This window comes from Lemur catta, chromosome 1 (genome assembly GCF_020740605.2).
Source record: "Lemur catta isolate mLemCat1 chromosome 1, mLemCat1.pri, whole genome shotgun sequence".
In the NCBI taxonomy this organism is placed as follows: Eukaryota; Metazoa; Chordata; class Mammalia; order Primates; family Lemuridae; genus Lemur; species Lemur catta.
In genome coordinates, this window is record NC_059128.1 from 231,745,687 (window position 1) to 231,771,517 (window position 25,831).

At 37.4% G+C, this 25,831-nt stretch overlaps 1 protein-coding gene across 1 annotated transcript in view; it reads left to right on the forward strand.

Annotated features, from left to right (window-relative positions):
• The first annotated feature begins 15,903 nt into the window (after nucleotides 1-15,903).
• SLC9C1 (solute carrier family 9 member C1) overlaps nucleotides 15,904-25,831 on the forward strand; it is a 91,562-nt gene continuing 81,634 nt past the window's right edge. The window contains exons 1-5 of the mRNA XM_045565762.1: nucleotides 15,904-16,054; nucleotides 17,227-17,327; nucleotides 19,310-19,438; nucleotides 20,330-20,495; nucleotides 23,948-24,076. Of these exons, the coding sequence (XP_045421718.1) occupies nucleotides 15,904-16,054; nucleotides 17,227-17,327; nucleotides 19,310-19,438; nucleotides 20,330-20,495; nucleotides 23,948-24,076 (676 nt within the window). The remainder of the gene's footprint in view (nucleotides 16,055-17,226; nucleotides 17,328-19,309; nucleotides 19,439-20,329; nucleotides 20,496-23,947; nucleotides 24,077-25,831) is intronic.

A 25,831-nucleotide genomic window follows, 5' to 3' on the forward strand; every position in this document is an offset into this window, starting at 1 on the left:
CAGTTTTAGGGTGTCCCCTTGGCCAGCAGGGGATCCATTCAGTCAGCGTACGGCAGGGGCAGGGGAGAGCCTTAGGATTTTATTTTAGTTCACACTGTTCAAACTACACTGTTTATCTACAGTGAGTGAGATCAGGTGAAAAGATTGCTTTCCATGGAGCTATGCCAATAAAATTTATTTCTCTTGGCATCTAAATCCTTACACCACCATCCCCCCTGCCCCTAAAGAACTAGAGTAAAAAAAACTAAAAACTGACTTTCTTATAAAGTCACTAAATAGTTTCAAATTAAATACTATTTACATATAAAAATGAAAAAAAAATAACTCCATAGATCATTGTCCTCTTTTTATAAACTCCTCTCTCTGTATCCCGCTTTAAAAAGGGAGGGAGTATTTCTTGTCTGGTGCTATTTATTTCTGTTTTTCCCCCCTTTAAATTCCAATCCAGCCACCTGCCTGTTGGCATTCCACGCACAGAAATTCACACCAGCTTCCCCAGAGTGTCTTGTTAACTTTTATAAGTGACTGAAAATGAGAGTTACACTCAACTGAGGTTTATTAAGCCAAAGTCTGAGGACACCCCAGGTAAAAGGACAGACCACAAAGCATCTGTGGCCTGGGCCTTCACAGAAGGATTTGAGAATGCTGTATTTAAGGGAAATGGTATACAGGAAAAAAATAGGGAGAGGAGAAGGTGAGCAGTGAGACAAATGATTGCATTCTCATGAAGCTCTATTTAGTGCTAAGTGACTCTACATTTTATATAAAATAAGATGAATATTAAAAAAGAAGTAAATAGTCAATTCTGTAGTCTTCTCAGGGTGAGCAGGAGAGTTACTGATTTTATCTCTTCCTTGATCTGCATCTGTGAACATAAGCCTGTAATTGACATTCAATATTTTATTTAAGTTACGGTCTTAAAGTTATAAATGACATGCCCTTGTTTTATATGGTGGTACATATTTTGAAAGGTTTTAGGGCTGAAGGAAATCAGAAATTATTCTACCCCAAAATACGCTCTTTGACATATTTTGAGATGGCTGTCGGTAAACAGAAATAATGCTTCAAAGCCGTCTTTGTGGGGAGTAGGAGGAGAAATTTGCATCTGTAGAAAATCTCCATTAATGCAGCCAGGTCATCCTTATTCAGTCTAGGAAAAATTAACTGAGAGTCTGACACCTTTAAAGGTCAAAACACAGACATTTACCATCTATTCTGTCTGAGGGCTGCTAGAGAGAGGCTTATCTGCATAACGAAATCACTTTTGCAAGCCAGGCTTCCTTTCTCCATCCCATAATCTGTCCACCAAAAACCTACTTAGTCATTAGCCAACACCCCCGCATCATTTCTTTAAAAAAAACTCTGTACCTCATGGAGGAGTTGAATTTGGAGAGAGGATGGGAGTGCTTTCACCACTCAGTTCCCAAGCTCAGTTCTCCCGTTGGCATAATGAGTTCTGAGGATTCTGAGATTTTTATTTTTCCTTCACAGTCTTCCTCCTGGTGGTATCTTGGAAAAGCCCCCACCATCACTTCCAGTTTACAGCATTCTTTAACACAAACCATCCATTTGAAAGTGAGGATTTTTTCTTTCTGTACTTTCATTATTGCTGTTTTAATGATTACTGTCTTCAGGACTGTAAGTTCTGTCTTACAAGTTAGGAGCGGGGATCTTTGTCCAGAATCTTTTAGCACTACACTTAATCAGCTAAATAGACCAGGGAGACTGAAGCCAGGGCTAGGATTTGGGGAAAATACTGTCCTCAGAGGAGTATAATTGGTTTTGGTATCTCTAGAATAATATTGAAACTGTCTATATTAAAATAATGTAAGGCCGGGCGCGGTGGTTCACGCCTGTAATCCTAGCACTCTGGGAGGCCGAGGCAGGAGAATTGCTTGAGGTCAGGAGTTTGAGGTTGCTCTGAGCTAGGCTGACGCCACGGCACTCTAGCCCAGGCAAGAGAGTGAGACGCTGTCTCAAAATAAATAAATAAATAATGTAGAGCCATAAGGTATAAATAGTGACCAAAGTCGAAGCTGTATGAGAGTGTAGGTATAGCCAGAGGTTAATCAGCCATTGTTCCCTAACTTCCTTACTGCTGTAACTGCTTACTGCTTAACGGCTCTATCCTCCCTGATAGGTACTGATAAGGAAAACCCCATCTGTTAAGTGGCACAGAAGCCACTTGAAATCCCCACCCCTCATGGAAGACTGGCATCAGCATAATACTAACATAGTACCTGGCTCATCAACTAATCTATTACCTGGCGCATCAGCATAACACTAAACCTATTACCTGGCGCATCAAGTACCCTATTACCTGGTGCATCAACATAATACTAACCTATTACCTGACACATCAACTAACCTATTACCTAGCAGGCATTAGTCACCTGAGACCCCACCCCTCGGACCACCCCAACTTAATAAAAGTGGGGCTTAGTTTGTCCTGGGGACCACTCGCTGTAACACTTGCTATAACATTACAAGATTTGTGACTTCCCCGCCACTTCTGTAGATAACAACGCTATTCTAAAACCCAAAGACTTATGCTTCTATAGATAAACTTGCTATCATAAAGCCTAAGATTGGTCTTTGAGGTAATTTTCAGAATCCACAATCCAGGGGTACCCATTGATGCCAACAGGACCCATGGACAAACGTGGGAACAGATCCAACAGCCTTAAGACTCCGTACCCAGGAAGTCTCCCAACTGAGAAAATAATCTCTGTGAATTCATTGCCTGCCAATAAACAGACCCAATTGCCTTGCCCTTTGCCTGCTAAACTATCTTTAAAAATCCTGTCTCCCAGATTCTCCAGGAGATGGATTTGAGAAATTCCTCCCATCTCCTCACCTGGCACCTTGCAAAATAAAACTCTTTCTTCTCTACACCACCTACTGTATCAGTATATTGGCCTTCACTGGGCAGTGGGCAAGGGACCCGGTTGGCTTGTACAAGATCAATAGCCAGCCTCCAATTTGCACACATACACTTACTACCCCACCCCCGACCCTGGCACATACAATAACATGTGAACACAAAAGACATATTCTGGGCAATGAGCCTTTCCTTTTCTCTTTTTGTCACTTTTAAATTCCTATAAAAAGTATCTTCTTCTCTCATAACTTCTCCCTTAGCTTCTATCTCAGAGTAAATGAAAGTCTTCATTGATCATGAATGGTCAGCCACTCCTTTAAAGACCATTTTCCAATATTTGGCTTTCCTATGGTTCCCAGGTGATAGAGATCTTTCTTCCCTTAGGACAACCTTCCCTCCATCTAGCTTTGAGCCTCTACACTTACCCTCTAAGCCTACCCACTAGAGAGCTATTTCCTTGATTAATAAGGCAGGGAAAACCCAATTCCCAAAGGAAAAATGAAACCAGTGCTATTAATCTATCACCTCATTGTGAATAAGGAGGTATTAGGTACCCAGTAGACTTTGAGTCATGAATTATTTTCCCTGACAACAGTAGAATAAAATTACAAATCAGTAACAAAAAGAACTTCAAAAGCTTTACAAATATGTGGAAATTAAACAAAACACTCCTAAATCCATGAGTCATGAAGAAATCTCAAGGTAAATTAGGAAATACTTAGAGATCAACATAAACAAAAACACAACATATCAAGAGTTATGGGATAAAGTAAAATCAGTATTAATAATGCAGGGATAAGGCAGAAAAGGAAGGTCAAGAGAGCCTGAGTGCAGCCACTTTGACTGATACCAGACCCTAACCACACTAAAAAATGAAATCATCAGCAAATCACCAGACTGAGACCATCCAAGGATGGATGAATTACTAAGCCAGATGCCTTACAACCTGTTTGCACTTACTTTTCTGTGACAGTAGTTTATGATTAACCTTTATGGCCTAACCTCAAGACAATGCTGGCCACTTATGGTTATTTCCCAACAGAGTTTTCAAATAAATAAGAACATTACCATTGCCCTATAAGTGCTTCCCCTCCTGCTTGGGAGAGGACCCCTACTCTGTATGTGGTGAGTTCACGGGGCTTTCCTCCCTTCACTGGGACACCCCCTGCATCACTAAAGGAAAATTTATAGCTGTAAGTACCTACACTAAAAAGAATGGAGACAGTAGCATCAGTGATATGGAAGAATAGAAGGCTCCAGATCACCCCTCCTCCCACAGACACGCAGAGTAAACATCTAGATAGAGGTCATTTCTTTCCAAGAGAAAGCCAACATCCGGGTAGAAGACTCCTAAACACTGGACAACTGAGAAAATATCCACATTAAAATGGATAGGAAAAGTGGAGATACACTGATGCCTTAACCTTAACCTGAGCAAAGTGCCTTAAACTCAGAAAGGAACCCCCAACTCCTAGCTTCTTTCCAAACTATAAGGGCTTATGCCACATATATAGTGCCCAGCTTTTACAATCCCTGCCAGAGGGCTTGGCTCCTAAATCACCGTGCTTGAGGACTTCAAAGGATTTCCCTCAAGCACAAAGAAAAGATGGGAGCTTTGAACTGTGTGAACATTCCTGGAAGCTGAATCCCAAGGATGAGCCCAGTTTCCCACTTCCCCCTCGAAAATGTATGGCCCCACATTTTTCAGCAGCTCCCTATAGTTCTGGCCTCTAACAAGCCAAGCTCTGGGAGCCAACATGCCAAACACAGAATAAACCTCATCAAATCTAAATAGGAAGGATGACACTCCCTGCACCTTCTTCTCTGTCTTGCTCCTATAAAACTACTAGAAGAAAACATAGGAGAAAAGCTTCAGAACTTTAGTTTGGGCAATAATTTCTCTGATAAAACTCCAAAAATGCAAGTAACAAAAGCAAAAATAGACAAATGGAATTGCACCAAGCTAAAATACTTTTGGATAGCAAAGGAAACAATTCATAGAGTGAGGGGAAAACCCACAAATTAGGAGAAAATATTTGCAAATCATACATCTGACAAGGGACTAATATCGAAAATAAATAAGGAACTCAAATCAATAGCAAGAAAACAAATAACATTTAAATAATGAACAGAGGATCTAAACAGACATTTCTTTAAACAAAGAGATGCAAATGGCCAATAGATATATGAAAAAATGCTCAACATCTCCAATCATTAGAGGAATGCAAATTAAAAACACAAGGAGGTATCACCTCACAGACACCTGTTAGAATGGCTATTACCAAAAAGATGAAAGATAACAAGTATTGGCGAGGATGTGGAGAAAAGGAAACCCTTGTACACTGTTGGTGGAATTAAATTAGTGCAGCCATTTTGGAAAATAGTATGGGGTTTTCTCGAAAAACTAAAAATATAATTACCAGGGTAATACACCAATACTACTTCTAAATATATGGCCAAAAGGAACTGATATTGGTGTGTCAAAGAGATATCTGCACTCTCATGTTCATTTCAGCATTATTCACAATAGCCAAGAAATAGAAACATCGTAAATGTCCATCAGTGGATGAATGGATAAGGAAAATACAGTATTTATATACCATGGAATACTATATAACCTTTAAAAAGAAGAAAATTCTGTCATTGTGACTATATGAATGGAACTAGAAGACATTATGCTAAATGAAATAACCTGGATACACATAGGTTGACAGTGAATGAATGGAAAAAGATATTCTATCTAAATGGTAACCAAAAAACAGCAGGGGTGGCTATAATTATTTGAGACAGAATACACTTTAGGTGAAAAACTGTCACTAGAGAAAAACAAGGTTATTATATACCAATAAAGGGGTCAATTTATCAAAAGGATATAATAACTGTAAATATATATGCATTGAACATCAGAGCACCTAAATATGTAAAGCAAACATTGACAGATCTGAAGAGAGAAATAGACAGCAATACAATAACAGTAGGGGACATCAATATCCCATCCTAAAAGATGGATAGATCATCCAGACAGAAAATCAATATTACAATTGCAGAACTGAGCAACACTACAGACTAAATAGACCTAACAGATGTAAACAGAATATTCAATCAAATAGTAGCAGAATATACATTCTTTTCAAGTGTACACAGAACATTCTCCAAGATAAATCATTTGTTAGGATTTTGTGAGACATATTGAAATCCTATCAAGTATCCATTCTAACCACAATGATATTAAAATAGAAATCAATAAAAGGAACAAAATTTAAAAATTCATAAATGTGGAAATAAAAAAAATACTCTTGAACAACCAATGTGTTAAAAAAGAACTCAGTAGGGAAATCAAAAAAATATCTTGAAAAAAATGGAAATGGAAACACTTATGGCATCCAGCAAAAGCAGTTCTAAGAGGTAAGTTCATAGTGATGAATTCCTACATTAAGAAAGTAAAAAGGGCCGGGTGTGGTGGCTCATGCCTGTAATCCTAGCACTCTGGGAGGCCGATGCCGGTGGATCGCTAGAGGTCAGGAGTTCGAGACCAGCCTGAGCAAGAGTGAGATCCCCCCATCTCTACTAAAAATAGAAAGAAATTATATGGACAACTAAAAATATATATAGAAAAAAATTAGCCAGACATGGTGGCACATGCCTATAGTCCCAGCTACTCGGGAGGCTGAGGCAGTAGGATTGCTTAAGCCCAGGAGTTTGAGATTGCTGTGAGCTAGGCTGACGCCACAGCACTCACTCTAGCCTGGGCAACAAAGTAAGACTCTGTCTCAAAAAAAAAAAAAAAAAAAAAAGACTAAGCAACTGACTTAAATGGCACTTCACAGATAAGAATATTCAAATGGCCAATGAACACATGAAAAAATTATCATTCATCAGTTTAATACAAATTAAATTTGCAAATACAATATCAAACATCCAACAGAATAACTAATACTGAATTTGGCAAGATTGGTAAGAATTTGAACTGGCACAATCATTTTGACAAATGTTTTGGTATATCTACTACAGCTGTACTGTTTTTTTGTTTTTTTTTTTGAGACGTAGTCTCAGTTTGTTGCCTGGGCTAGAGTGAGTACCGTGGCGTCAGCCTAGCTCACAGCAACCTCAAACTTCCTGGGCTTAAGCAATCCTCCTGCCTCAGCCTCCCGAGTAGCTGGGACTACAGGCATGTGCCACTATGCCTGGCTAATATTTTTCTATATATATTTTTAGTTGGCCAGCTAATTTCTTTCTATTTTTAGTAGAGACGGGGTCTCACTCTTGCTCAGGCTGGTCTTGAACTCCTGAGCTCAAGCAATCCTCCCGCCTCGGCCTCCCAGAGTGCTAGGATTACAGGCGTGAGCCACCGCGCCTGGCCTTACAGCTGTACTCTTGCATGCTCTTAGACCCATGAATCAACTCTGAGGTATACACCTAAGAGAAATGAATAATATGTCCACCGAAAGAGAAGTACAAAAATGTCAAAGAAGCTTTACCTCTGGTAGTCAAAATTAAAAACAACTCAAATGTCCATTAACTGTAGAATGAATTAATAAATTGTGGTGATAGTCATATAATTAAATGCTATACAGCAACAAAAAAGAGAGAAGAAAAATACTGTTATACATAATAATATGGATGAATTTCACAACATAGTAATGTGTGAAAGAAGTCGGGCATAAAAGAGTATATACGGTGTAGTCCCATTTATAAGAACCACAAGAACAGGCAAAATTATTCAATGGTGATAGAAATCAAAATAATGGTGATTCTGAGGAAGGGATATTGACTAGGAAGAGGTACAGGAGATATTTTGGGTTGCTGGATACCCTGTATCTGTGTGTGCATTGTGATTTCATGGGTAGATATATATGCAAGAATTAAGTTGGAAGCCTAATATTTGTTCACTTTTTATGTATTTGTATATATACATATATTTTAAGTTACTATATATACATATATACACATATACACACACATACATATATAAAATAAGTTAAAAAACGTTTTTAAAGGTTTCTTGTATTTCTCTTTAGCAATATACTCTAATGGCCACACACTGGACCTCCTTGTAATCCAAAGTCACTTAACTTTTAAGATCTTTATTTATTTCTTTTTTAACCATATCTTCCAGCTCTATCTTAATTCCCCTTATACTTACTCTTCAGCTGCCTTAAGATACACGATCTCCTGCCTGTCAAGACCAAGAATACTGCCCCAATGCTCACTACAAGTGAACTACTTAGAATGTCTTGAGCACATCATAGTATTTCCAAAAACTTGTGTATACATAGCTTGGTTTGTCTGCCAAAATCTTCTAAAACATTATCTCATTTATGGCAATCTCCTATTAAATCTCAGAAAAAAATCATTATTTCCTTGCATAAATAATTAACAAAACTGCTTTTATTATTGTACATTCTACACTATTGATAACTACAGAGTGTCCCAAAAGTCTCCATACAAAGGAAAAATTTTGTAAAATTTTGTAATGACTATTTTGTAAATAAAGGTACATTTAGGTACAATTTCCTATTTTCCCTATGCGTGGTGACTTTTGGGACACCTGTATTTGTTTACACACAAGTAAGCTACTTGGGGAACAAATCACTTATTATTTACCTCTGTATCCCCCAAGGCTCCCATGTATATAGAAATAATACAGATAAGATAATTTTTATTTTTTCCAGAGACCCCCTCCATTTCTTCACCAAACTCATATATTCAACCAGTGACTGCCTATCTTTATAAGCCCAATCCTGCTTTCTCTGAAGAGCCTTCGCTGATCATCTCAGTTAAAAGTGATCATGACCTTGCTGCTTCTGAAAAGTTACATGGATTATATCACTCTTGTGGCATTTACTTTGCACTAAAACAATTCTGAAGGAATATGAAGGAAAGTCTTTTTAAAAAATCAATTCAATAAAAATTTGAAGTAAATATGCTTTAATATTTATTAAACTACTTAATCATAAAGAAAGGACTTCACTTAAAAATGAAAGAAGAAATCACAAGCAAGAAGCATCAATAGGTTTTAGTATATAAAAAATTTTAATTTAATGATGGTGAAATTTTTAAAACCATAATCAAAAAGAAAAGACAAATAAAAGATGAGGGGATATCACTCTATCATCTCATCCACTATTTTTACCTGTATCAGTAGATATAAGAGAAACAGACCATGACTATTTATTTTCTATGGAATTCCAGCCAAATAAGTTAGAGGACAAAAGAAGAAATATGGTTACCTGTTCCTTACAGTCATTGGGGTGTAATTAAGAGTGGAACTAGAGAAAGATGAAACACAGAGAACAAAACATAAAAGAAAAATTAAAAATAATTTTAAAAAGATATCTTTCTCACAGGCTTATAGATACGGTAATTGAGTGTTCCATTTGCTAATCTAATTCAGCTCTAATATATAACAGAAAATATACACATAACCCTTATATTTCCACCTAAATGAGTAACTCCGAGACAATATCAATTGTCTGTTTCATTAAAACAGTATTGCACTTCATCACTTTTAAAACCTTTTTTTAGTTTCCTTGACTGACCATCGACCAAAAAGGATTTACATTGTTAATTTAGTGAAAATAATTTCCTTCATCAATGCCTATTGCTTTGTGGTCATTCTACAAAGGCTGTAAATGCTTCTCTGTCAGCCAGAAGGATAATTTAATAGCTGTTGTGGTAAGCATTTACTTCTGTCGTTGATGGGTTCCCCTTTCACTTCCACTTTCTTTAACCTCTTAACCTCTCTTCTCTGCACCTTCTTTTTCACAGGCAACAAAATAGCTTCACAAAGGCTTTATGTGATTGAAAGTGTAAAGAGGTATCATACATACCAAACGATTATCTAGATTTCAAAATCATTATGAAATTTCTCCCAAAATATTTTGAGTAAGAACATGAAAATTGGCTGCTTTGTGGTAATAACGCTAAGTAATTTCAATTAAAATATCCTTTACATATTATGTTTAGAAAAAAGAAATGAGTATATCATTATTCCTATAAAAAAAAAATTCCTCGCATATGACCCAGAGTGAAAGTCCACCTTGCCTGTCTGTCTTGATTTCATTCTGCTACCTGCCCAGAATAGCCATTCACTTTTTTCTTAATCCAGCAACCTGTATTCTCATATTTCGAAATCTCTACCACCCTATCTTATCCAGGAAATTCTGTCCTACGAAGATTCTGGGAAAACAGTGTCCATCAGCTCTTTGCCAGAAATTCACTGTTCCAAAGCTTTAAAGTAACATAAGCAATAACAATTGCTGGAAGCTCCCGCTCCCTTGCTTATTTTTTTAATAATCAAAGCCGTAAGCCTTCAAATGCCTTTGATGTAGAGGGGCAAAGATGCTGTCTTTCTTCAGCCAATCAAGTCAGGGTTTATGAGCTTGAAGCCAATTGGTGCAGACTAGGGGCGGGGCTTGGAGCTATTAACTGTCAGTGAGGTTACAGTTGGACTTGGCTGCTCTGCGGTGAGCGAAATAGCTGGCCTGCACTTCCCACTCATATTCCACAAGATACTACCTCTGAGGCTCTGGATGGTGAGCTCTCCTCTAGTTTCCCTTTTTGGAAGTTGACCTTACCCATTGCTTTCTCTTTCAGCCTCCCCTCCCAGAGGAACAAATGCTCCCACATTATTCCAGCTACAGATCGAGCCATTCTCTCTTGGAGTTTCCACCTTTCTCAAGGCAGACAACCAAGGGCTTTCCCAAAGATCAACCAGCCTCTCAGTTCGCCCCTTAGCCCCTGCCCTTCCTATCAACTCTTTAGGAAGTATTCCCTGACGTGTGTTCCCTTTGTGTTAATGAGACACTGAAAATCAAGTCCCCAAGAAAGCAATGCATCTCCTCAGGTGTGTGCAGCTGACCTGAGCAGGAAGAGGGGCTCAGTCCCAGTGAAGAGGCATAAGGAGGGCAATAAACCTCTCACCTTCAGTCAGTAAGATGCCTACATTGTGTAGTAGGAAAGTTCACTAAGGAGACAATCCAACAGTTGTTCATATGTAACAAACCACTAAGCAGGTGATGATTACTGGGATTCCACAGTGCCCTCTTCAGGATACTTTTGTCACCTAATTACTGCAAAATGTAGCAATTAAAAGGAAGAAAGCCTGCTCTATTTTCAGGAACAGGGTGAATTAGTGTGACTTCCACTCCATGAGACAAAAAATTTCTCAACACTGGGGTGTCACTCTGCCACCCAGGCTGGAGTGCAGTGTGCAGTCATAGCTCATTGCAGCCTTGAATGCCTGTGTGTAAGCCACCCTCCTGCCTCAACTTCCCTAATGAGTAGCTCGGACTACAGCTGTGTGCCACCATATCCAGCTAATTTTTTAAAACTGGTTTTTAGAGATGGGGGTCTGACTATGTTGCCCAGGCTGATCTTGAATTCCTGGCCTCAAGTCATCCTCCTGCCTTAGCCTCCTGAATGTTGGGATTATAGTTGTGAGCCTCTGTGTGTCCAGCCACATGCCATTTTGAAAGGGAAGTCATTAATTACCTCCACACACAAAGTGAATTGAGATATTAGCTAATTTATTGATAAATTAATGCAGAGAAACTGTGTAGTAAACTAGTATTTTCCTTAATGAGACTTTGAGTCACAAATGTATTCAAGACTATCAAAAGTTAATCTAAGCTGAAGAAGAGTTTTAATTATATTGAAAACCTGTTTATTCTCACTGCTACTTCTTTACTCACAGCTTAAAATATTAAACTGAAGTAATATTAGAATTTACAAGCTAATTTAAGATAAGATCTATTCTCAGGTAAAGATTCATTAGGAGATTTTGGGCAAGGCAAATTGAGTATTTATCACATATTCACAACCAGAGAGATAAATTGTGTTGAACTTGATCAGATCCCTGTATTTCAAGGATAGTCAGGACTTAGAGCAATTCTATTATTTTCTGAAAGTAATATATTAGGATTGAATGTGTAAATACTTATTAAAGTTTTCAAATAAACAATTTTAGAAATGAGAAAAATGCTTATGGGAAAATGTATCCCTATTTATAGTTTGGAAAACAATAGACTCCTTAACTATATTAAATTCTGAAAGCATATAGGAATGTGTAACTAAGATGTGAAAAATAGTTTTCCTTATTTGGTCAAGCAAGTATGATCCAAGATGCTTAGTATTGGAGTAACAGTGTGCAAGAGGTGATAGTGACAATATTTTCCCGAATGGTTTGATGTTAACTAAGAACAAATATCACCAGTCAATCAAAATGGTCTTTCCTAATAGCAGGGACCCCCTCCTAGAGCAGTATTTCTAACCCTCAGTTATTCATTAGAATCACTGGGAAGCTTTAAAATTCCTAATACCCAAGCTGTACCCCAGACTAATTAAATTAACTTCAATGGGCAGCAACCAGGCGTTAGTATTTTTTAAAACTGTCCAAGTAATTCTATGTGTAACAAAGTTGAGAATCTCTAACTTAGGAGGTATAGTTGAATTCACTCTGCTCTATCATTTGTTTTACCATCAAGATCTCCAGGTCTCCCTCTAGCTCTTGATATGTTAAGGTAAGCTTAAGAACTTTTGAAATCCTTTGACGAAAAAAAATCCAACAATACCCAAAAGCATCCCCTAATTCCAGAACTGGTTTGATACTCGCAGCCAGGACCCAGTGTTACCACGAGCTGGCCTGATGCTAATGGCTAGAGCAGGTCGTTCTCCTCGTGGACATAAACAAACCCACGGAACATCGACATCAGACAAGGTCACTCTAACCATGACGAAGTGAGAGAAAACAAGGCCTCTGTGTAATCCGTGAAATACCAAACATGCCCACTCTCAGCTGAAATGAGTGACTGCTGCTGCTGTACCCATTACGGCTTTGTCTTTGCTCTAGTCTGCTCTCCCGGTAGATAAGATTTATTGAGAAAGACAATCACAGAATTGTCCTCGCTTCCTGACAGCTCTCAATCTAGAAGGAACCCTCACTTCCTTAGACCTTCTCCAAAATTACTCAGCCGAAGCCCAGATGCTATAATAGATTCTTTCTAACACTTTTTTACCAAGAGGGATTATATAGCTCCCTACTGTGTATAGTCTTCCTCGCTGCAACAAATAGTAAAACTTGTCAGCTACAGGTGTATTTCTGGTGATTTTGGCTGAAGCGCACTGAAACCCTTTCTCACAAAACCTGACCAAGGATATTGAAAGGAAGCTGCCATTGAGACTGAAAATTGAGCAGTGTTGCCTTTGAGTTGGGTGGATCACAGCGGTTGCTAGCCTTGGCTACATGTTAAAATCACCCGAGGAGCCCTGGCTGCAACTCGGACTGAATGAAATTACAATCTCTGGGGATAGGACCCACTTACCAATATCATTGTAGCTTCCCAGGTGAATCCAAAAGTAATAAATACAGGGAGAGAAATTATGCAGACTGGGAAATTATACAGATTTGAAAATTGAGGCCAATGGAATTGAAGTAAGTTGCCCATAGTCTTTGAACCTACGAGCAGAAGCCCATCAGACTGATGTGTGCAGGTGGTCTGACCACAGAGTCCACGCTTTTACCTTGGTGCTAATGCGATGCAACCTTTGTAACTCGTGTCTATAAGGCTTTTTGATGCTGGTGATATTAAGTGGAAAATAGCAAAAAGTATAATTATAAAAGAATGAGCCCAACTATGTAAATAAAACATATAAGAGCCACTGGATGATATGATTGTGGGTGATTTTTTTCTGCTTTTGAAATGTTTATTTCAAGAATTGTTCACAATAAGCATATATTCAACCATTTAATTTTCTCTCTCAAGATATTGTTTTTATTATCAGAAAAGAACATATAAGAAAACATATATATATATATATATACACACACACACACAGACACACACACACACATTTCAGAAACTGAAAAACAAATGTCCAAGTTATTTATTTTTTTTATTTTATTTCAGCTTATTATGGGGGTACAAAAGCTCAGGTTATATATATTGCCCATGTCCTGTCCATCCCCCTGAGTTAGAGCCTCAAGCATGTCCATTCCCCAGACAGTGTGCCTGGCACTCACCATGTAGTCATACCTCTATCCCCTCCCCCTACCCCCTATTTCCCCAAGTCAGCACCTTCAAGCATGACCATTCTCCAGACGGTACGCAACACACTCATCATGTAGGCATACACCCATCCTCTCCCTCCCCTCCCCCCCCATCTCAGTCTGATATCCAGTTGGTATTGTTCCCCAGTGTGCATTTAGGTGATGATCAGGGAAACCAATTTTCTGGTGAGTACATGTGATGCTTGCTTTTCCATTCTTGGGATATTTCACTTAATATAATGGGTTCCAACTCTCTCCAGGAGAACCAAAGAGATGTTGTATCACCGTTATTTCTTATAGCTGAGTAATACTCCATGGTATACATATACCACAATTTACTAATCGATTCGTGAATTGATGGGCACTTGCGTTGTTTCCACATCTTTGCAATTGTGAATTGTGCTGCTATAAACATTCGGGTACAGGTGTCTTTTTTATAGAATGACTTTTGTTCTTCTGGGTAGATGCCCAATAATGGGATTGCTGGATTGAATGGTAGGTCTACTTGAATCTGTTTAAGGTATCTCCATATTGTTTTCCACAGGGGTTGCACTAGTTTACAGTCCCACCAGCAGTGTATGTGTGTTCCTGTCTCTCTGCATCCACGCCAACATGTATTGTTTTGGGACTTTTTGATAAAGGCCATTCTCACTGGGGTTAAGTGGTATCTCATTGTGGTTTTGATTTGCATTTCCTTGATGATTAGAGATGTTGAACATTTTTTCATATGTTTGTTAGCCATTTTTATATCTTCTTTTGAAAAATTTCTATTCATGTCCTTTGCCCACTTTTTGATAGGGTTGTTTGATTTTCTCTTATTGATTTTCCAGAGTTCTAAATATATTCTTGTTGTCAGTCCTTTATCTGATGTGTAGTATGCAAAAATTTTTTCCCATTCTGTAGGTTGTCTGTTTACTCTCGTGACTGTTTCTTTGGCTGTGCAGAAGCTTTTTAATTTGATCAGGTCCCATTTATTTATTTTTGTTGTTGCTGTGATTGCCTTAGGGGTCTTCTTCATAAATTCTTATGCTAGGAATCATAATTGCTTAGCAAGGCAGCCAGATGAAGCCAATAGCAGACACTGGAAAATGTTAAGCTACTAGTATGAGAGATAGAAGCATAAGAATTCCCTGCATGAGTTTAAGACCTTTGGTGTAAAACTTCCCTCACAATGGGAAGCAGGTGCGATTACCCGACTGTGGCTATTATGTATTGCTTCAGAGCCTTATCAAGGCCTTTGTTGTGCCTCTTCCAAGAAGTAACAATAAGACAGAATATGTAACAATTCCCCAGTTTTAAGTAAGTCCTTTGGGTTTCAATATTTTTCTTACAATCTTGGTTGCTGTGTAAATATATAACAGTTAGAGAAAACCTGACCTGTCAGTGTCCCAAATGAGATAAAAGGCGACCGTGATTGGATGTCATCATAATCTATTAATTTCCGTCTGGATAAAGCAACAAAAGAGAGCCAAATATTCTTCCCCCATTCTACTTCCCGGTTTGTAATAGCTGCCAGAACATGCTCCCAAGGGCTCAGGTAAGCTGAGGACAAACCCCTCAGTTGTCTGTCCCCAGAGATAAGAAACCTGCCCCGGCTTGTGGCCCCAATGATCGCATTGGTGAGTGTGAATGGCTAGATGAAGAATTCCTCTTTCAAACAGTTGGACAGATGCGGGTGGATAATAACTGAGTAGTGCCTGGCATCATAAGTGAACACAAGGGGACACTGGCTAGTCTCTTTCACTTGGAGTTCTGTCTTTTTAATCTCATTGTTGAAAGCATCATAGAAGGGAGAGGCAGTCCTAATTTTGGCAGACTATATCACTAGAAATAATTAAAGGAGAATACGGGCTTTTTTTCTTTTTAAGAAAATTATTAGAAGGCCACCAAGAAGGCAAATCTTATGTTCCTTTGAACCTATCTGAGTTTTGCAGACAGACCTAGAGTTGGACTCAGTCGCACTGTGAAAAACAAGATGGACGCCAATACCAACAGTAGTTCTAACCTCACCTTTAGTAACAAATTTTCTGGCTCATGGCTGGAATTGCTCTGGAGTTTCTTTTTGACTACTCCTGACGACCTGCCTGAAATAATTCTCATAATATCTTTGATCTGCACGATTGGAGGTAAGTGTCACTTTTTTTTGTTTGTTTGTTTTGTTTTTTTTTTCCCAAGCCAAGGGTCTCACTAAATCGCCCAGGCTGGTCTTGAACTCCAGGATTCAAGCAATCCTCCTGCCTCAGCCTCTTGAGTAGCTGGGATTATAAGCGTGTGCCATCATGCCTGGCTAACTCTCTCTTTATCTGAGTTTATGCTATGAGAATAGCTTACAAATGTACCATATAAAATTACGGAAAGAAGCAGTAAATAGGAAATAAGAATTTTGTTACTAAATTCATAACTTTATCCCAATATTTTCAATCAAATGAATCTAATAATAGTCTGCCTCTGAAAAGGGACATGTAGAATCTGATTTCTATATTTTTCATCTTTATTGGGTTCAAAGTGTTTACAACTTTTGACTTGATAGGTCAAGATTAGATTTAAGTGATGCAGATAATTGAGGCAAATAAGTAGAAAATCATAATATCCCCAGGATACCGTGGGTTTTATCCAAATTATAAGTGTTATGCCTAGCTTTTTTAAGAAGAAAAGAACACTATGGAAATAAAAAGAAAACAAGGTTTATTTTTGCACTTTCTTTGACCTGATTAGGGATTGCATTACAAAGAAGCAGAAAAAAATTAAATGGAAGGAAATGCTGTGATATTACTTATTGCACTTTTATAACCATGATAACATAGTTAACGTTAACTATTTATTATAGGCTTTTTAATGTGTAATAGGTAACTAATTTTTTTAGTGAGAAAAATACAGCTAGTTCCTCATTGCTCCTCAACCAGGAGTTTCATTAAAGTTATTTATTAACTTTTTATTGCAGGATTGCTGAAGAAACTAATCTATGATTTAGTGTGTACAAAAACTACTCTAAATATTCCAATAGTAACCCAAGAACATGCTTCCAGGGTTCCAATGATTGCTAGCAGTGTATAGTAAAAATTCTAAAAAAATGAGAATGAGATGTATCATAGGAGAGGTAAAACAGGAACCCGGATTAACAGTTGCACTGATTCTGAGTCCATGTATTTATGTGTAAGAGAGGGCTTCAATTACAGGAAAATACAAAATGATTAGTAAAGCAGAATTTTATTATCCTCAACATTAAGAAATCATATCACATTGAAGTTCTATAAATGTGATATTTCATTGCCTTTCATTAACAACATATTTTTTGCAGCATTTTGGAACCAGCACTTGAAAGACTTTCCAATTCCTCTCTCTGTGTCATTATTTTTCTTTGGATGCAGTCTTGAAATGCTAAGTTTTACATCTTTCCAGGTGTGTATAGTAAGTGAGTATTTTGTCCTGTATGTAAGAATAATATAAATGCAAAGATGGCCTTAAAATTTTTGCAAAAATACTCATCCCCTCACTGCTGTGCCAGTTGGTTGATGCTTGTAATGTGGATGGCATCCATCAGATCGGATGTGCAGAAAAAAGAGCCAGGCCTGAAAAAGCTGAGATCCAGTTAAACATACTCAAAACAGAGCCTAGTTCTAAAACTATGTAGGCAATTTGGAACAAGTGCACATATAGCTACTGACAGTGTAAGAGGCCAATGAGTATTGAACAGAATTCAAAAGCTTAGACAAGAAATTGGCTAATGAGATAGTAGCTCAGGGAGACTTTGTGCTACTGGTATAGGACTCCAGTAGCAAGAGAATCTAATATTGATCCAATAAGTTGCCTCAGTTAAGAATGTTTTATAGGGCTTCCATTAGAATAGAGGCCAGTCTCCAAGTGTGAAGAGTTGGCCTAGGGACCATCCTTTACCAATGTCTGCCCTAGTAAATAAGAGTGGATATGAGAACTTGTCTGAAAATAATTGACTTTTCCAAACAAATTTAGCCAGCGATGTTAAAAACATTATAGAAAATGTGTTCATGTGAGAACCAGAAACAGATTACTACTTCACTTGTCATAAACAGGTTTTATAATCATATGATTTTGACATAAATGCAATTTTAAGTGCTTCTATAAACTTTATTATTTGTCAGCAACTCCTTCGAAGGGAGAGACTTTATGTTAAAAAAAACTGTGAAAGGTCTAAGATTTTTACTCTACTTGCAAGCTAATATGCTAGTCTTGACAAAAGACATGAGACTCCTGGGCCAGAGACAAGGGACTTTATTACTCACAGCAATAACAGTTCCCAGAGTATGAGCATTTTCTTGTGACTGTTTCCTAAATCCCAGTCCCGCAGGGACAAGCAAAGAGGACTAGGTGAAATCTGCACATACAGTGGGTTGCATTACAGGAGAATAAACCTGAGCTTAGAGAACCCGCATCTTTTATGTTGGGTAGTAAGCTCATTTGCTGTCTTCCTACAAGGGAAACATTATCTTTATTACATTGGACAGCAAACTAAGTCTGCCCTTTGCTCCAGAGGACACTTGCTCCCTCTTCCAAGACTGTTAGCCATACAAACACTCATGAAAAGATAGCTGGAATAAAACAGTGAGTACCTCCACTCATACATGGAGAAACACAGGAGAACCCATGGAAAATTATCTCCCAAATGCAAAGATATCACCTAATACAGTAGGTACTTAGTGTTTCCTTGATAAATGAATGTTGAATGGATGCCCATAATAGGATTTACAAATTTCAACTAAATAGCTTATGATAAACATTGTTAGTCATTGCATGAATTACACTAACTTTCCAGTCTCTATCCTTCTGTTTCTCCACACACATCTTCTGTAAAAGACATCGCAAATTATTTATATTAATAGTTTCTAGAATTTGATTTGATTTATTCCTTTGTGGATTTTGTTCATGATAATCAACCTACCTGCAATCTCTTTCCTCCTCCTGTATGCATGAAAACCTGCTACATATTCTTTAGTACCCATATCAATGAACTTTGTATACCAGTTCTTTAAAAATAAAATAAAATGGGCATAGGGATGTGCATTAACTTTTTTCTGTAATTGGCAATAATCTGATGGAAAACTATGAAAATCCAACAGAATTAAGACTTTAGCACTTACTACATTGTGATGTATCTTTTATTTATTTATTTTTATTTCAGAATATTATGGGGGTACAAATGCTTAGGTTACATATATTGCCTTTACACTGCCCAAGTCAGAGCTACAAGCATGCTCATCCCCCAGACAGTGCACACCATACCTGTTAGGTGTGAATATACCCCAAAATTGTCTTTCTCTGTTGCTAGAGATAGGAGTACCTGGCATATATTCTATGTTAATAAAGGGATGGATAAATGAGAAAATGATGTGTTTTTATATTTTTAGGTCCAAAGATATGTAGATGACATACAAGGGATGAGTCCAGAATTATTTTTTGGACTATTTACACCAGTAATTTTCTTTAATGTTGCATTTGACATGGATGTATACATACTCCAGAAGTTATTGTCACAGGTAAGTAGCATTTTAAAATAATATCTTTACTCATGAAGTACATGATATCTATATTCAGATTTTTAAAAATTTTGCTCCAAAATAGAAAACAAAGAAGATAGCAAAAGTACAGGGTATGGGAATAATAAATTCAGCTTCATATTTTAGTGACTAAACCATATTTTAGCAATTGTCTAGCATGTTGAAGACCCCCAAAATAAATCACAGAGGAAAAAAGCAATTCTGAAAATCTGACTGACAGACCTTCATACCAGTTATAATTTTAACTGTGAAAGTTTATAAGAGAGCTACTATGAAGTATATTAGCTCCAGTAAAAGGAAATTGTTGAGAAAAGTCATGTTTTAACATACCCACCTTCTAAAGCCTCCTACATCCATATGTAAAAGAACAAAAGCAGAGAAAACAACTCACAGTGGCAGCTATAACTCTAATTCACAAACTATAATGACTTTTTAAAATCATGTGAGATTTGGACTATATCAGGGAAAGACCTTGAGAACAAACACTCCAAATGATGAGTATGGTGTACATTTCTTTCAAAATAATCAAAACAGATTTGTAAATATAAGGCCATTACCTAAACTGCATCAGAAGCAAAACTATTAGAATAGTTTGTGCTTTAAACCAAATCCAGACATGTAGAGTTCAGACAAACAACAGACAGATGAAATTGCAAAGAAGAGAGATGCAAAAGTGGTTTGAGTTGCTTCAGCTGATCTCTGCTGAGCCATCTCTCGCATCCGTTCAGCGAGCGTGCCAGCTGGAGCAGAATGAGTTAGCCTGCCCAACCCATGGTGGTGATTCTACATCTCCAGTAATCCTGACTGTCTGCTTTTTAAAATTGAATACAAAAGCAATCTGATTTTTCTTTTTGTAAAATTTCTTTGCAGATTCTTTTAATTACAATTCCTGGCTTTTTAATTAATTATACCTTAATTCTTTGGTATCTGGCATCTGTGAATAAATTACTTTTGAAGACCATTCCGTGGTTATTATTTTCAGCTATCCTTGTGAGTCCAGATCCCATGCTTACTGCAACTGCCATAAGAGACCTTGGTAGGTATATCAAATTTTGTAACTAATTTATCTCAGTTTTAAGATTTTTTGTTTGTGGCAGCTTTTCACTACGTGGAGTGAGGTGTGAGGGATTGGGAACTGAGGATTGGGCAGAGGTTCTGCAGGTGATGTTTAAGACAGAAGCAAACACCACTGATGGACTTACCTAGTATCCAAGAAAAAGCATTATATCCAATTATGAAATAGGGCAAGGGATTAGTTAGAACGCTTAATGTTATACCTGTTTCTACCTTGGGCCAGCAGAACAGTTCCAGGGCATTACAACGTTGCATATACATATGGCAACGTTTCTGTTGCCCAATATTTCTTTTCCTTTGAAAAGTCATTATGATAATGTCATTTTAAAAATGGCTTCCCTTTGGAGTCATTGTCACTATTAAGCCTGAAAAGTCAAAAACAATAAAATCACCAATCATGTAGTTGTTTTCAGTGTATACTATTTTAAGAGAAATAAATCTGTATTTTAAAGTAAAATACACAGTCAATTTAACTTAAAAAAGTTTTTTCTTAGAAAAGAAAAAATTCAAAAGCCTCATACAAAGAAAAACAACCTAATTTTTCCCATTGGACACTCTTTAATAATGACAACTAGAAAAATTGCTTTAAAATAGAATATTAATATGGCACATCCATGCATGCAAATAGAAGGATATTCCTAGCTTGGATTCATATCACATAATTTCCCCTACCTACTTAAATGTCAGTCATATTTCAAAACTCCCTTTAAGGAAATTTAATTGTGTATAAACTGTAAATTAAATCTAGATCATCATCATTAGGTGCCAAATTAATTGCTATCCATTATGTTTATGTAAGTGAGAGAATTAACTAGACCTCTCAGTCTTTGTTTCAAAGCACAGATAAAAACATGAAATTAATTATTTTTAAAATTCAGTGATTTTTGTCTATATAAATACATGCATCATAAATCAGACATACTTGAGGCAGGACAGAACACTATGATTGAAGGATAAAGTAAATTCATAGATCAAGGCTTTATAACGTGGCATCTAAATAGAGTATTAGGAAATTGTTCAGATAATCTAGCATGAGTTAGAAATTACCTGACTGTCCCATACAATGCATTCCTTTCAATGGTTTTAGAAATCAAACTCCATGAATGGAGAGAACCCTGATATTACCTACTTCCATCTTAATTTTTCTCTATTTAGAGGATATTCTAAGTTTAGATGTCCATCAGTTGTCCTTTTCCTCTGTCATTAAATGTGCCTACAGTGGCAAAATTATAACTTTGAGCATCTCTAAGTGATTTTCTAAAAGCCGTAAGAGGGAAATATTATATAATAAATTCCTTTTTGTGAACCAACCATTATATAACCATGCACGCATGCTTGCGCACACACACACATATTCATTTCAATTTTATTTTCACTTTATGGCCAGTTAAGTGGGAAAGAACTATCTGAGGCAAGTAGAAATAAAGTACTGGAGACACATCAAGTGTAAGTAAATACATGAATGAAAGAAAGCCAAGCCTTCAAAACAAGGTGATTAAGAGGGTGAGGTGAGACTTAGAAGAAGGAACTGCCAGCATCCATCACCCTAGCTTGGGTTCTTGTCTTCCTCCCCACACTCTCATCTCACATTCCTCCCTCTGTGTGACATTGTCAGTACCAACACATTTGTCCTCCAAAGATTTGAGGGACTCCTGTGATAGCTGAGAGCTACTTTCACACTTCTCTTAAGTTTATAATCTTGTAGTCCAGTATTCCACTGTTTTCTAGCCTGCAGTTGTTGAATTTAAATAATCTATTTGGAGTATTTTGCAAGATTATGCTCATAAATTTTGGCACCTTACCATTACTTTTGAAATTTTGTTTTTCTTTTCACTTTGCATCTTTCACAAAAAATTTAAAGTATTTTTCTCTTGGCAGCATTTTTGTTGAGTTTCCAGAGGACGATTTATAAACATATATGTCTATAAATTTGTGTAAATGTGTTTATACATACACACACACACACACACACACACACACACACATCTCCTCAAAAAAATCTGCCCAGGACTATCAGTAGAATACATGAGTACATTAACATTGTTTTGAGCTTTTTATGTTCTTTTGACTTTCCTTATGCCCTGTATCTATTATTTATTTCTGAATATTCACACTTGCTAAAATGGAATAATTTTACAACAATATCAGTTAGCTTACAACTCCAAATGTAATGGTTTAAAACAACAATTATTTATTGTTTCTCACGAGTCTGGTAGTTCTGATGATATGAAAAGGACTCTGCTGATCTTGGCTAGGCTCACTAATGAATCTATAGTCAGCTGACAGGTCATCTGGAGGCTAGTGATCCAAGCTGGCCTCAACTGGGAAGATCCACCTTTCCTTCATGTATCTTTAACATTCCTCCAGTGGGATAGCCAGGGAATGCTGCCATGGTGGTGGCAGGAGACCAAGAGAGAGGAGACAGAGATCTTTCTGCTCTCATCAAGTCTCATAACCAAACAGACCAGATCTTCTTGATGAGAAGCACTGCAAAGTCTTACAGAAATGGACATGCATACCAGGAGAAGGGAAGAACTGGACCGTGGAAGCAATTGAGCCACCACAAGAACAAACTGCCTTGGCATTTCTTCTGTCAGCATGCTGATTATAGTTAGGCTGTCATCACAGTTATACAGTGGTTGGTTTACAAAAAGGAATTTATTATATAATAATATTTCCCTCCTGTGGCTTTTAGAAAATCCCTTAGAGATGCTCAAAGTTATAATTTTGCCACTGTAGGCACACTTAATGGCAGAAGAAAAGGGCAACTGATGGACATCTAAACTTAGAATATCATCAGAAATAGAGAAAAATTAAGATGGAAGTAGGTAATATCAGGGTTCTCTCCATTCATGGAGTTTGATTTCTAAAACCATTGAAAGGAATGCATTGTATGGGACAGTCAGGTAATTTCTAACTCATGCTAGATTATCTGAACAATTTCCTAATACTCTATTTAGATGCCACGTTATAAAGCCTTGATCTATGAATTTACTTTATCCTTCAATCATAGTGTTCTGTCCTGCCTCAAGTATGTCTGATTTATGATGCATGTATTTATATAGACAAAAATCACTGAATTTTAAAAATAATTAATTTCATGTTTTTATCTGTGCTTTGAAACAAAGACTGAGAGGTCTAGTTAATTCTCTCACTTACATAAACATAATGGACCACAATTAATTTGGTACCTAATGACGATGATCTAGATTTAATTTACAGTTTATACACAATTAAATTTCCTTAAAGGGAGTTTTAAAACAGGACTGAAGTTTAAGTAAGTGGGGGAAATTATGTGATATAAATCCAAACTAGGAATATCCTGCTATTTGCTGATATAATGTTATTCTTCAATATTTAGTATTTAATGTTTTTCCCACTTTAAAAACATCTTTCCCCCCTCAATACACATAGGTCTTTCTAGAAGCCTCTCCAGTTTAATTGTTGGAGAAAGTCTGATGACCTCTGTTATGTCATTAATGATGTTTCGCAGTATCATGGATATTAATAAAAGAAGACAAAGCAAGATGAACTATACCTTAGGTAAAGACCTATTTTTCTTTCTAATTTTTAAAAATCAGAATCCTGTATTCTCTGAAAGCTGACATAAATTTGTAATATCTTACCATAAATTACGCTTGTAGGAATATTGTAGCGAGTGTTTGTATAGTGACTTACCCTTTACAAAGTACTGTCACATGTTCCTTATTTAATGTTAGCTATGGTTGTGTTGTGAGGCTGTGTTGAGACTCTTCATGAAAATGCTTATGGAAGCGCCATTCCACAGGCCTGTGCTGAACTGGAATGCTGGACAATCAGGATTAGAGATTTCCTTTATGTGCTGAAGATGAGCTTAGAAAATAAGCCAGGTAGTGCACCCACTAGTAATGAGAGGAGGCAGCCTCTCTGCCCTTTGCCCTGGGACTATCTCTCATGAAGCAACATAGAAAGCTGTCAACTCCAGCAGGAAGTGTGGGTTATGTGGCCATCTACAGGGCCAGAGACCAGTGCTTCTAAGCAGAGGAATTAAAAGGTGCATGTGAGCTCTTTCATTTACCACTTTCATATGGCCCTCAAACTTAATATTTTTTTCCTTGTGTATGTGCATAAAATAAACAATACATGTACATTATAATGATGATTATAAAGTATACAGCTATGTAGTTATCACTCAGGCAAGAAATTTAGTGTTACCAGTACTCCCAGAAGCATCTTATGTGCTCCTCCCTGGTCAAAACCCCATATCTTGCTCCTAGAAAAGTCATTCCCAATGTGTAGTCTCTGAATCCTTTGGTAGTAGAGGAAGAGGATCCACAGGACCCTTTCAGGGTGTCCATGAAATCAAAATATTTTCATGATATTACTTATAATTTATGTGTTTATTTGCCATTTGTCTTGTGGTGTATTTGCACTGGTTGGGAAAAGCAATGATTTACAGTCTTCTTGAGAAATCGGTGACGTACTATTCCACTCACCGGCTGTGTGTGCTCTGAGGCCTTCTGCAGCATTGTCTCAGTCCACTGTCACGCCCATTCCCTTGGGAAAAGAGTGTTTAGAAAGTACCGCCAGACCATATTCTAGTCCACCACAGGGTCTGTATGATACCAAATAATCCACAGTGGGATTCTTCTGCTACTCATTCTCCCCAGCCATGAAGAATATCCCAAATTATCTTTAACCACTCAAGAAGAAGAGGTTTTAGCTGTAAAATTTTTTTTCTATCCCTGGAGAGGGCTTCATTGTCGAACAACCAGGGACCCTGTTTACCTCTGCTCTTACCTATTCCTGCCTTATCCTAAAATTCAGTGAAGACTGTTCTTTCCCAAGAAGCTCCATACTGGGAACCATGCCCTGCCTCCATCTCTTCCCCAACGAGCTAATCCAGGTGGTGGACCGTTACCCTAGTTGGGCATAAGAAGTACTTGCTTTTAGCCTTTGAGACTTGTGAGCAACACACTGATGGAGCTCTGTATCCAGTGTTAGTTTACCCAGGTCATGGAAGCTTGGAACATCTGTGGTGAACCTTGAGCCCCAGTTTAGCACAGAAAGATACATTGTCTTTAAGTATGTCAAATTTGCCATCTATGATGTGTGAGAAAGCCAAATAACCACACACACAAACTCTACCAACATCCACAGTACAAGTGGAGGTGACCCAATAAAGCACTCAGGGAGTTTTCATCATAAAACTTCCTATAGACATAACCTTCCTGAAGATAACTAAGGTGAGCAAGAAAGAAGTATCTGTACTCAGAAGCACCTTAAAAACTCAAGGGCCACCTTTGAGGAAACCGAACT